General features: G+C 43.7%; 1 protein-coding gene across 1 annotated transcript in view; it reads left to right on the top strand.

Moving 5' to 3' along the window:
• Nucleotides 1-13,501, top strand: part of PKD1L1 (polycystin 1 like 1, transient receptor potential channel interacting) — a 446,216-nt gene that overhangs the window by 63,118 nt on the left and 369,597 nt on the right. The window contains exon 11 of the mRNA XM_029587088.1: nt 854-1,009. Within this exon, the coding sequence (XP_029442948.1) occupies nt 854-1,009 (156 nt within the window). The remainder of the gene's footprint in view (nt 1-853; nt 1,010-13,501) is intronic.

Genomic DNA, 13,501 nt, shown 5'->3' with positions numbered 1-13,501 from the left:
ATCCTGAAAGAATGTGAGGTGAAGAAAGCCTTAATGCTGGTGTTGTAAAAGGGGAATGGTGAGAGAAGATAAATGTTGGAGGAGATGAGGGGGGGGGGTCAAATGCTTGGGAGAGAAGCACAAGAAAGGAAGGTGAATGCAGTATGCTTCCCTATTTCACTGAAATCAGCAATGCAAACTTGGGCTGTCTAAGGTGATGAGAGAACTAGGGTATGATGGGAATTACATCAGAGGAGGGGACGTTTGTGAGGAAGTGCAGGGAACAATATATGGGGAGGGGGAGGATGCCGAGGAGCTCTATGTGTTGCACAATTGGCCCAGCAGCTCCCAGAAGTGCCCCCTTGTCCAGTGAGGATTTGTTCTTGCAGTCTAATGATATTGACAGTGCAATGAGGTCAGAATCATGTACTGAATCCTCACAAGGCCAATGGATTTTTTTTTTTTTTTAGCATCATCCGTTCTTGTAAACCTTTAAAAATGTACTGGTAACCAAACTGCAAAACTATAAACAAACTAGTAATAAAGGAAGACGTCAAGAAATCGTAAAAATGGTTCAGCACGACAAGGATCCTCCACACTTAATGCCACTCCTTCCTCCTCTCCTGCCTTCAAGTTTGTTACAGTTTTAAATTGTCTTTGTAGTTCCAGAATTTGAAACATTTATTAACAGAAACGTTATGCTTGAGATCTGGTGTTTTAGAGATTCTCGGAAAGCGATGGTGGGTCCCTCTCTTGGGCGGCACGTGCCCTTTGGCACTTTCCCTAACCACCAAATAACTGGGGCTTGCCTGCCTCCTCAGGCAGCTTCGCTTGGAACAGCATCCATGTCAAGTCCCTTTCTTTCTCATTCTAGCTGTCGCATTCTCCACACTTACGCCGCGGCTGGAATCTACAACATCTCTGTGCTATTCAGCGGGAGCAGCGGCCGGATATTGTCACTCATAGTAATTCAGGAACTCCTGGAGGGCTTAACTCTGGAGGGCCCAAATAAAGTCTCATTAATAACGAGGTAAGTCAAAAAGGGGGCACACCATTGTTAATGGTGGGACCTGGCATGTTTACGGGGCTGTTTATGAAGAGATTTGCCTGGATAACAAAGGAATTGCCTGGATAAATCCCTGCAGGTAAAATTAGCCCACTTTCACAGCACACGAACCTTTAGGCAGGGGAGAAAGGGGGGAGAGAGAAGCAGGGTTAAGGTGGGGAAGGGAAACTACGCACAGGGATTGCCTTTTGAAATCCTCGCCCATGCTTTCCTGCGTGTGTCCTGCACCTGCGGTAAAGCAGTTGCATCGTCTGTGGACACTTTTCTTTGTACTGTCAGGGCTCAGCTTTGGATGGGTTTGGGCTGGCATCCTGTGTTCCCGGGTACTGGTTTCTATGTGCTGCCTTTCTATTGGCTGTGTGTCTGCACCAATCACATTGCTTATTTGTGGATTGGTCCAGCAGAGGTTTGGACACTAGCACACAGGGTATTTCAGGCTTTCTCTGAGCTAAGCTCTTGACTGGTTCATTGCTACTGACCTGCTTCCTTTTTTTCCTGTTCTGCTCCTGTAATCTGATCTGAAATTGATGCCCGGCTATTATCCCGACCTTGTCTTGTCTCTTGCGAACCTGCCTCCCTGAACTCTTGATTCATATTTTTGCTTTAGTGCTTACATTTTTTTTTCTGCAAGGATTAGTTAGGTTGACAGAAATGACAACAGCAATTGCAAACTGCTCCTGGATCTTGTCTTCAGTTTGTATCAGCCATGAACTTCCCTCACAGCGTTCCCAAGATGCAGCTGGGATCCTGACACTGTGTTTTTTTCCCCAGCACAAATTCTCAAAGGAAACTCTGAGGAGAGTCTCCCTTTTAAAATTTGCAGGCAGAACCTGCAAACTACCCAGGCAGTTTAAAATTGCCCCCTTTGTGTTTTATATTTTTGGTCACAGATACATGGGGAAACAAAGTAACTTGGCAAAGATCACACAGAGTCGTTTGCAGAAAAGAGTCTTGAATTTATGTCTTAGAACTTCTCTTGAGGCATGGTTTAGTCCTCTACCCACTAGGTCACTCTTTTATTAATTTTGTATTTTATTAATTAATTAATTAATTAATTAATTAATTAATTTTTATATACTGATGTTTCATGAGAACATATCACATCAGTTTACATTTGTTAACAAATATTAATTTAAAACTATTCGCATTTCCAAAATTAAATGAAAAGAAATAAATACATAGTTTCATAATAAAATAATAAAACAGTTAAAATAGTAAAATAATTAAAAGTAAAATTTAAACAGTTAAAGATACAGAACAATTGTTTTTTCTTTCCCTTCCCACCCTTAGCCCACTCTACATCAAGCCTGTAGTATGTTTTGTACTTTTAAGACAACAATTCAACATAACCAAGATGTTCATATAGATATTACATCACTGGGCACACTGAGAACTGCTTTAGTTCAAACCCATGAATGTTCCAGTTTACTTTTGTTTCTTTTGTTTGCGGTGATATTTTTTATATTGGGTCAATCAGTGAACTATTTTAGACCTCAGTCACCCATGAAGGAAGAGTGACCAGTACAAGACAGTAACACCATGCCTGCTCAAACATTTTTCCTGGAGATCCTCTGCGGAGCAGCAGTAGTCCTCCTCCCTTACAGGGACTTTACTATATGTTTCTCCTGAATGGAGCAGCAGTTACCACCCATAACAAAAGGCAAGAGGGAAGGGGGGGGGGTGGGGGTGGCAGGGGAGCTTGCACAGATGGGTAACCTGCGCAGAGTGGCAGTTACCACCCTTACAGAAGGCATGGGGAGTAACCACCCAAGCAACTTACTGGGCAGTATGGATGAACCATTTGGGACTTCATCTGCCATCATTTACAATGTTTTCCTCCCTCCCTTACAGGGTTATTCATCAAAATGTGTTAGGGTGTTAATGCCATACTGCATGTGTTATTTTTCGCATTGCATGGTGCATATGCAAATTCTGTTAAGAGGGAGAGAGAGGGAAAGAGAGAGAGAGTCTCTAGGCCAGGGTGATACCCATATTAGCCATCTATTTATACCACTATAGGAGGGTCATCTAGTAACTCGAGGTGAGGTTTTGGCAGTGGTCTAGGGTTTGGGGGCCAGTTTTACATGCACAGTCAGATGTATGAACAGCACAGTATACATCAGTGAAAATTTGATGTGATTTGGAATGAGGAAAGGTACACAAAGCTGAGATTTCTATGATGTACTCTTACCCTAGCTTGATGCACTCTCTACCTGGGTTAAATCTTGATAAATTTGAGGCTATGGCATTGGGTTCTTGGAACGCTAATATCTGGGGGGATCATTTTCCTTTTAAATGGGCTGGAAATTAAAATAAATACTTGGGTACCTGGCTTCACAGGGATCTTTCCACTCTTTATTCCATTAATATTTCTAAATTACAAGACCGGACCGAAAAGTCAGTGCTTGCCTGGCTGCATCAGCCTTTGTCTTTGATAGGCCTCATTCACTTGCTTAAAATGACTATTCTTCCCCGATGGCTATATGTTTTGGGGGTTCTTCCTCTTTCTTTCTCTGGATCCACTCTTAGGAGGCTGCATGGGTTATTAAGTCTGTTTCTTTGGTTTGGGGGAGGGGGGGGGGGCGGCAGCGAGACTGGCTTTGAAGGACTTGATAAAACCTCTTAATAAAGGAGGTTTTGGGTTACCTGACCTGCAGATCACACAATTAACCTAAGATATAAGAACATAAGAACATGCCATACTGGGTCAGACCAAGGGTCCATCAAGCCCAGCATCCTGTTTCCAACAGTGGCCAATCCAGGCCATAAAAACCTAAGTACCCAAAAACTAAGTCTATTCCATGCTACTATTGCTACTAGTAGCAATGGCTAATTTTTCCAATAGCCTAGTGGTTAGAGCAGTGGGCTATGAACCAGGAGACCAGTGTGCAATTCCCACTATCACTCCTTGTGACCTTGGACAAGTTACTTTACTCTCCATTGCCTCAGGTACAAAATTTAGATTGTAAGCCCCCTGAGGATAGAGAAATACTTACAGTACCTGAATATAAACCAATGTGATATGTCAGTATATATAAATAATTAACAGCAGGTAATGGACTTCTCCTCCAAGAACTTGTCCAATCCTTTTTTAAACCCAGCTACACTAATTGCACTAACCACATCCTCTGGCAACAAATTCCAGAGTTTAATTGTGCATTGAGTAAAAAAGAACTTTCTCCGATTGGTTTTAAATGTGCCCCATGCTAACTTCATGGAGTGCCCCCTAGTCTTTCTATTATCTGAAAGAGTAAATAACCATTACATGCAATGTTGAAATGAGAGAAACATGTTATAAGATTCTATACAGACTTTATATTTTCCAACATCAAGCTTGTCTAGCTGAGTTGATGGACTGTGACATGTGCTTAAAATGTAATCAAAGAATTGCTTACTTGGGCCATTTTTTTTGGGAATGTGATTGTGTTCAGCTCTTCTGGAAAAAGGTTTTTCATTATGCTGGCACCATACTGGACCTCCACATACCTCTTTCTCCTCAGATGGCATTATTTGGCATATTCCATATCTTTTTTGGGGACTCTTCTGAAACACAAATTGTGGATCAATAAAGTCTTCATTCTAGCAGCTATGGCCATTCTTCGTGTCTGGAGACATGTGGATGCACCCTCTCTGACCAAGTAGCACAACAGAATTCACAATTTATTGACCATGGAACTACTTTCATGCAAACATTCCTCTTCTTGTAGGCTTAAAAAGCAGACATTGTATGTTTGGAAGCCCTACCGCATAGAGCTTGGAGCCAGATATTGAATGCTATTAATTACTAATACCTGTTTTGTATAGTATATTCCAGTGGCGTAGCCACGGGTGGGCCTGGGTGGGCAGGTGCCCACCCAACTTAGACCCAGGCCCACCCAACTGGCACCGGAACTGCAAGGCTGTCGCGGGATCCCATCCCCGCGACAGCGAACAAGAGAACCCACGCCTCGCGCGCCATCACGGCACACGTGGGGAAGCGCTGCTGCGGCCGTATGGCCAACTGGTCTTCCTGTTCGGGGGGGGGGGGGGGCGGAAGCGCGGCGCGCAGCTTCTGCTTCCTCCCCCCAATGCAGGAAGATCAGCTGCCTCTCCTGCTGCCACCCGTTCTCCTGCTATCTTCGGACCAAACGGCCCGCCGAACTTCCTGTTTGGGGGAGCGGAAGCGCCGCGCACAGCTTCCGCTTTCTCCCCCAAAGCAGGAAGATCAGCTGCCTCTCCTGCTGCCACCGGCCTCCTGCTATCTTCGGGCGTCGGGCCGTACTGCCCGCCGATCTTCCTGCTTGGGGGGGGGGGAGGGAGGAAGCGGACGTTGTGCGCTGCGCTTCCGCTCCCCACCCCCAAACAGGAAGTTTGGCGGGCCCGAAGATAGCAGGAGTCCGGTGGCAGCAGGAGAGGCAGCTGATCTTCCTGCTCTGGGGGAGAAAGCGGAAGCTGTGCACGTGCTTGAATGTGTATGTGTGGATGAGAATGGGAGTGTGTGTAGGTGAAAACTGGAGCCTGGGTGTGTATGTGGGTGAGAATGGAAGCTTGAATATGTGGGTGAATGGGAGCTCGAATGTGTGTATGTGTGGTTGAGAATGGGAGCCTGGGTTTGTGGGTGGGTGAGAATGGGAGCTTGAATGTGTGTATATATGGGTGAGAATGAGAGCCTGGGTTTGTGTGGGTGGGTGAGAATGGAAGCTTGAATATGTGGATAAGAATGGGTGCTTGAATGTGTGTATGTGTGGGTGAGAATAGTACCTTAAATGTGTATATGTATGGATGAGAATGGGAGCTTGAATATGTGTGGGTGAGACTGGGAGCATGGGTTTGTGGGTGAGAATGGGAGTCTGGGTTTATGTGTGTGGGTGAGAATGGGTGCCTGGATGTGCGTCTATGTGTGCATAAGAATATAAGCCTGGGGAGGGGTGAGAAAGTGAGAACTTGAATGTGAGCTTGTGGGGGGGGGGGGGAGAGCATATGAGAGTGAGAGCTTGAGTGTGTGAGAGGGAGTCTGTGAGAGAAAGCATGTATGTGTGTGTATGTGTGTGTGTGTGTGTGTGTGTGTAAGGGAAGAAGACAGTAATAGAAGAAAGACACTGAAAAGGAATTAGGAAATGAGCTATAAGGGAAATAATGGGAAAAAGAGACCAGGACCAACTGATTAGAAAAATACAAAGATCAGACAACAAAGGTAAAAATATATATCTATATTTTGAGATGTTAGCAATTTAAATATAAGCAACACAACCGCTCTCTCAAAATTTATGGACAGGTAGGAGCCGTGTATAAAATCGTAATAATAAGAAGGCTAAAGTACCACAAATCACCGTGAATTATGTTTGTATCATTAAGTAAACCTCATACTTAGGCGTAGATGTGAATGCTATGCTGCATAATTTGGCATTATTTATCAGTAAAAAAAACAACTAGTAGACCTGCATGCCTACAGCCCACCCATGTTAACCTTGTGCCCACCCAAAAAATCAATTCTGGCTACGCCACTGGTATATTCATGACTTCTCAGCAGTGAGGGGGGGGGGGGGGGAGGGAGAGGGAAGATTGGAGTTGGGGCTGGGGGTAGGGTTTGGGAGGGGGTGGCAATAGGCTGGTTAGGTTCATATGCTATGCATAATGAAAAGTTTCATGAGCATGTGGTATGTATCAGAATACACTATGTACTATATGTTTTAAGTCTATTTTGCTGGTGTTGTGTATTGTCAATAAACAGATTTCAACATAAAAAGAATTAATATATCAAAACAACTGATGAACAGAACAACATCCAATAATTAAAAACGCATATATTATTATTATTTTTTTACATTTCTCAAATACCAATAAAAAATTTCAAAACTTCATAAAGATCAAATAACATGCAATTAATTAAAATCATTAAGAATAAAAAAAATCACTTACTCTCCATAGTTGGGAACGTTTGACTTCCAGTCACCCTGAGATTGTCATGGATTAGTGGGAGGGGAAGGGAAGTACACAAACTTACTCCTCTCTCATATACATAAATGTTCATTCTGATGCTCACAAACACACACAAATACTCTTTCAAAACTCACACAGGCTTATAGATACACACACATACATGCTGGTTCCCTCCCTCTTTCTGAAGCACACACACATGCTGTCTCCCTCTCTTTTAGACACACACACACACACACATACACTGGATCCCTCTCTCTCAGGCATGCACACACACACTCACTTCTTCCCTCTAACTCAGGCACACACATACATGCTAGCTTCCTCTCACTCAGGCACACACATAGGCTCACTTTCTCTCAGGCACACACACATGCACACACACACACTGGCTTCCTCTTTCTCAAGAACACACAATGGCTCCCTAACTCTCAAGCGCACACACACACACACATGTACTGGCTTCCTATCTCTCAAGAACACACACACAGTGGCTTCCTATCTCTCAAGCACAAACAATGGTTTCCTATCTCTCAAGCCCACACACACACACACACACACACACACTGACTCCCTATCTTTCAAGCACTCACACACACTGGCTCCCTCTCACATAGACAGACAGATACACGCGCACGCACACACACACACACACACACACACCCCCTGACTCCTTATCTCTCAAGCACTCACACACACTTGCTCTCACAGATCGCTCAAGCACTCACACACACTCGCACTCACAGATACACGCGCGTGCGCACGCACGCACACGCACACACACACACACACAGGCTCCCTCTCTCTAAAGCACACACACACACACACACACTGGATCCCTATCTCTCAAGCACACACACACACACAAACACACACACACTAGCTTCTCTCTCAAGCACACATATGCACTGGCTCCCTCTCACATGCACAGACAGACAGACAGACGCGTACACACACACACAAACATACATACACACACACTGGCTCCCTCTCAAGCCTACACACACACACTGGCTTCTTCTCTCAAGCACACACACACACATACACAGGCTCTCTCACACAGACAGACAGACAGACAGACACACACACTTGAGAGGGACGAGATCCCCGAGCCTCCTCTACTTGGGCCATCAAGCCTGGCATGATCCTTCAGCAACCGTGGGGCCTCCTTCACTTAAGCCGCCGAGCAGGATGGGATCTCCCGGTGGCTGTGCAGACCTCCTGTAGTTTGGCCGCTGTGACCTCAGGGCCTCTTCCATTTAGACCACTGAGCCTGATGCGATCCTTCAGTGATTACGGGACTTCCTTCACTTTGGCCATTGGGCAGGATGGGATCCCTGGTGGCCATGTGGGCCTCTTTCACTTTGGCTACTGGATGGGTTGAGATCATCCGATGGCTAAGGGCATCTAAAATTAGTTGTGCACAGCACACACTTTTCTAAAGTTGGTGGTGCCTGTGCACCACTGTGCACAATGGATGGTAAACCCCTGATGGTAACTCATCTGCTACTATGAATCATGTAACCTGTCCTTCCATCTGCTTTCCTTAGCATGTCTACAAAGTCAATCAGTCCTAATTTCTCATCTGACAGTTTTCTGAAGTTGTTGGGTGCCAGCAGGAGAATTTTATGGTTTTGAGACCTGTTTCCATAATTGAGGTAAAAACAGCTTGGGTGTTCATTATTGGTCAGTTTTTCCTTTGAGCTGTACATTCAAAGAGAGTCCTGCAGATAACATCACTTCTTAACAAAGTTCCAAACGATTAAAAAAACAAGCTTTAATTCATAGTTCTTTGAGGATGTCCTCAGTGTCACTCTTTTCCTTCACCAGGTCTTTAGATAGTCTTTCTGTTACTCTGCAGTTAATTCTGTTGATATATGTACTGTTCACTATTAGAGCACAAGAGAGAAGATTCATTAGAAGGCAAGAGTCCTAGACCTCAGGAAAACTAATTTTGTTAAATTGGGGGAGTACTTCAAGGAGTCATTAGCTGGTTGGAAAAATCTAGGGGATGTAGAAGATATTATAAGGACAATTAACCATTTTGTTAGGAAAATAGATAAAGGAAAGAGAAAAAAGAGGCCGCTATGGTTTTCTAAAGAAGTAGGTGGAAAGCTAAGGGAGAAAAGGTTAGCATTGATTCAAGAGATAATAGAAAGTGGAAAACAGACAACAATATCTGGAAAAGCTAAGAGAAGCTGGGAAAGTAGTTGGGATTGCAAAAATTCAAATGTAAGAAAAAATAGACGGTAAAACAGGGGTACAAGATGTATTTAGATATTTTAGTGATAGAAGGAAGTGCAAAAGTGGCATTCAGAGACTCAGAGGTGAAGGGGAGGAATATGTAAATGCTGATCAGGGAAAAAACAAAATTGCTTAACAAATATTTCTGTTCAGTTTACTGTGGAAGGGCCTAAAGCAGGACATCATAAAACAAACACAAATAAGATTAAAAGTGAGGTAAAACTCAATTGATTTTCAGAACAGTGTGTCCTTGGAGATAAGGAGATAAGGCAATGGGGCCAGATGGGATCCATCCAAGGCTATTGAGGGAACATACAGAAGTCCTGGCAGCTCCACTGGCTGATCTTTTCAATGCTTCTTTAAAGTTGGGAGTAGTTTTGGAGGGATGGAGAGGGGCAGATATTATTTCTATTCATAAAAGTGGAAGTAAGTAGGAGCTAGACCTCTATGGTGAGCAAATTAATGAAATCACTGCTGAAAGAGAAGATAGTGCAGTTTCTGGAATGCAATGGTTTGCAAGATCCGAGGCAGCATGGTTTTATTAGAGGTAAATCCTGTCAGACCAATCTGATCAATTTTTTTGATTGGGTGACCAGAGAGTTGGATAAAGGAAGAGCGCTAGATGTAGTGTAGTTGGATTTCAGTAAGGCCTTTGACATGGTTCCACACAGAAGACTTATAAATAAATTGAGTGCCCTTGGTATGGAACCTATAGTGGCTGAGTGTGAGGTGAGAAAAGGTAGTGGAAAATGGAGTTTACTTTGAGGAGGGGGTCATTTCTAGTGGTATGCCACAGGGATCAGTCCTGGGACTGGTTCTTTTCAATATTTTCATGAGCATATAGTGGAAGGATTGTCAGGAAAGGTTTATCTTTTTGCCGATAATACCAAAATCTGCTATAAGGCAGACAGCCAGGAAGGTATGGAAAACATGAGGAGAGATTTAGCAAAGCTCAAGAAATTGTCGAGAGACTGGCAGCTAATATTTAATGATAAAAAATGCCAAGTAATGCATATGGCTGCAAAAACCCAAGTGAGGGGTACAGTACTGGAGGCAAAATCCTTCTAAGCACAAAAGAGGAACTGGATCTGGAGTGATCATATTTGATGAACTTAAGGTGGCCAAATAGGTGGATAACATATATAGTAACATAGTAATGACGGCAGAAAAAGACCAAAATGGTCCATCTAGTCTGCCTAGCAAGTTTCCCAAGGTAGTAACTGCCACTCCGTGCAGGTTATCCCCAAGCTTTTTTATTCATTCCCATCCTCTAGCCTTTAGGGATCCATAGTGTTTATCCCATGCCCCTTTGAAATCCTTCACAGTATTAGTCTTGACCACTTCCTCCAGAAGGGCATTCCAGGCATCTACCACCCTCTCAGTGAGGAAATATTTCCTGACATTGGTTCTAAGTCTTCCTCCCTGGAGATTCAAATCATGATCCCTAGTTCTACTAAATTGTTTCCAATGGAAAAGGTTTGTTGATGACCATGGATCATTAAAACCTTTCAAGTATCTGAAGGTCTGTATCATATCACCCCTGCTCCTCCTCTCCTCCAAGGTATACATGTTCAGGTTCTTCAAACTCTCCTCATAAGTCATTCAGTGGAGACCACCCACCATTTTGGTCGCCCTTCTCTGGACCGTCTCCATCCTGTCTTCTGTCTCCTTTGTGATACGGTCTCCAGAACTGAACACAGTACTCCAGATGAGGCCTCACGAAGGACCTGTACAAGGGGATTATCACTTCCCTTTTCTTACTAGATATTCCTCTCTCTATGCAACTTAGCATTCTTCTGGCTTTGGCTATCACCATGTGACACTGCTTCATCGACTTTAGGTCATTAGACACTATCACCCCAAGGTCTCTCTCCTTCTCTGTGCACATCAGCCTTTCTACCCCCAAAGCATACAGTTATTTCCGATTTCCACACCCCAGATGCATGACTCTGCACTTCTTGGCATTGAATCCCAGCTGCCATATCTTCGACCACTCTTCCAGCTTCCTTAAATCCTGTCTCATTCTCTGTACTCCTTCCGGCATGTCCACTCTGTTGCAGATCTTAGTATCATCTGCAAATAGACAAACTTTACCTTCTATCCCTTTTACAATATCGCTCCCGAAGATGTTGAACAGAACCGGTCCCAACACCAATTCCTGTGGCACTCCACTTAATACCATTCTCTCTTCAGAGTAGGTTCCATTTACCATCACCCATTGTCTTCTATCTGTCAACCAGTTTGTAATCCATGTCATTACCTTGGAGCTGACTCCCAAGCTTCTCATTTTGTTGATGAGTCTTCTATGTGGGAACGTATCAAAAGCTTTACTAAAATCCAAGTAAATTACATCGAACGCTCTTCCCTGATCCAATTCTTTAGTCACTCAATCAAAGAAATCAAGTAGATTTTTCTGTCAGGACCTTCCCCTGGTGAATCCATGCTGCTTCTAATCAAGCAACCCACCAGATTGTAGATAGTTCACTATCCTTTCCTTCAGCAGAATTTCCATTAATTTTCCCACCACCGAGGTGATTCTAACCGGCCTGTAGTTTCCAGCCCCTTCTCTGCTTCCACTCTTGTGAAGCGGGACCACCACCACTCTTCTCCAGTCACTAGGTACTACACCCTTTTCTAGGGATCTATTGAACAGGTCACACAGTGGACTCACCAGCACATCTATGAGTTCCCTCAGTATTCTGGGGTGAACCTCACCAGGCCCCATTGCCTTGCCCACTTTCAGTTTCCTTAGCTCTTCCGTAAATGAAGTTTCATCTACTCCACCCCTTCTACAGTCTTGATAACAAGTGACGGTCCTTCTCCAGGGTCTTCCTTAGTGAACACTGAACTGAAATATTTGTTTAATATTTCTGCTATTTCTTCGTCTGTCTCCACCCATTGATCCTTAACACCTTTCAATTTCACTATACCACTATGGAACTTTCTCCTTTCTCTGATATATCTGAAAAATGTTTTGTCACCTTGCTTTATCTCCTTGTCAGTCCTTTCCTCTGCATGACATTTTGCTTATTTCATCTCCCTCAGTTTCAGCAGATAATACTCCCTGTGTTCCACTTTTTGGAATCCTTATATTTCTTAAAAGCTGCTTTTTTTTTGCTTTTATTACATCAACTTCTTTGGATTCTATCTGCATTATCAAACCATACTATCTGATGATCACTGGTGCTGAGGTGGGCACCCACCCAGACATTAGAGACATTAGTCCCATTAGTGAGCACTAGGTCAAGTATAACTCCCTCCCTCATGAGTTCCATTACCATTTGTTTGAACAGAGCGCCTTGCAGGGCATCCACTATCTCTCTACTTCTGTTAGATTCTGCAGAAGGGATTCTCCAGTCCACTTTCAACAGATTAACATCCCCAGCAATCAACACTTCCCCCTTTCTTCCCACCTTTATAATGTATTTGATCATATCTCTGTCTAGTTCTTCTGTTTGAGTCAGAGGCCTGTACACCACTTCAGTAAAAATGGATGTACCATCAATTTTTTTTTAGGATGGCCCATAATGCTTCTTCTCTACCCCACTTTCCTTGCAGTTTAGTTGCTTCGATATTATTTTTGACATAAAGTGCTACTCCTCCCCCTTTTTTTGTCCTTTCTGTCATTCCTTAACAAGTTATAGACCGGTATGGCCGTATCCCAGTCATGACAATCTGTGAACCATGTCTCCGTGACAGCAGCAACATCCAAGTCCGCCTCCACCATTAAGGCCTGCAGGTCTGGGATTTTATTGCCCAAACTGCAAGCATTTGTAGTCATAGCTTTCCAATTTTTCTCCCTTGCTATGTTGCACTTCCTAGGAACCTTTTCTGTTTTTTTGATCTGATTTTGTTATTTTCACTTCGCATGTCCTTCACAGATCTTATTCTGCCAGAGCTTACTGTTATCCGACTGATTCTGGGTTTTTGAATCCTGGATGTTTGATAACTCTGTGGGAGTGGGGGTTGAGGTACAGGTTGCTGTAAACTTGGGGATGGTGGGTGCCTGATTGTCACATGTCTAGTTCTACCAGAGCCCACTGTAAAACATTTTCTCCTGGGATTACATAACCGCTGTGGGAGATGGGTGACAGATTGATGTTTCAAGGAAGGGGAGGTTAATTGAATCCTGGCCAGTTGCTCACTTAGATGGATCAGCTCCATTTTAATTTTAGACAGCTGAAGGCCAAAGGGACAGACCTTGGTTCTCCAATGGGACAGTTGCATTGAATTAAAGCCATTCTCTCTGATTAATTACAATCCTAAAGATAAAGTAAGGTACGGTTAGTTCCTAGT

The sequence above is a fragment of the Rhinatrema bivittatum genome, chromosome 2, assembly GCF_901001135.1.
Source record: "Rhinatrema bivittatum chromosome 2, aRhiBiv1.1, whole genome shotgun sequence".
NCBI lineage: Eukaryota > Metazoa > Chordata > Amphibia > Gymnophiona > Rhinatrematidae > Rhinatrema > Rhinatrema bivittatum.
This window is presented reverse-complemented; position numbering and strand designations above follow the sequence as displayed.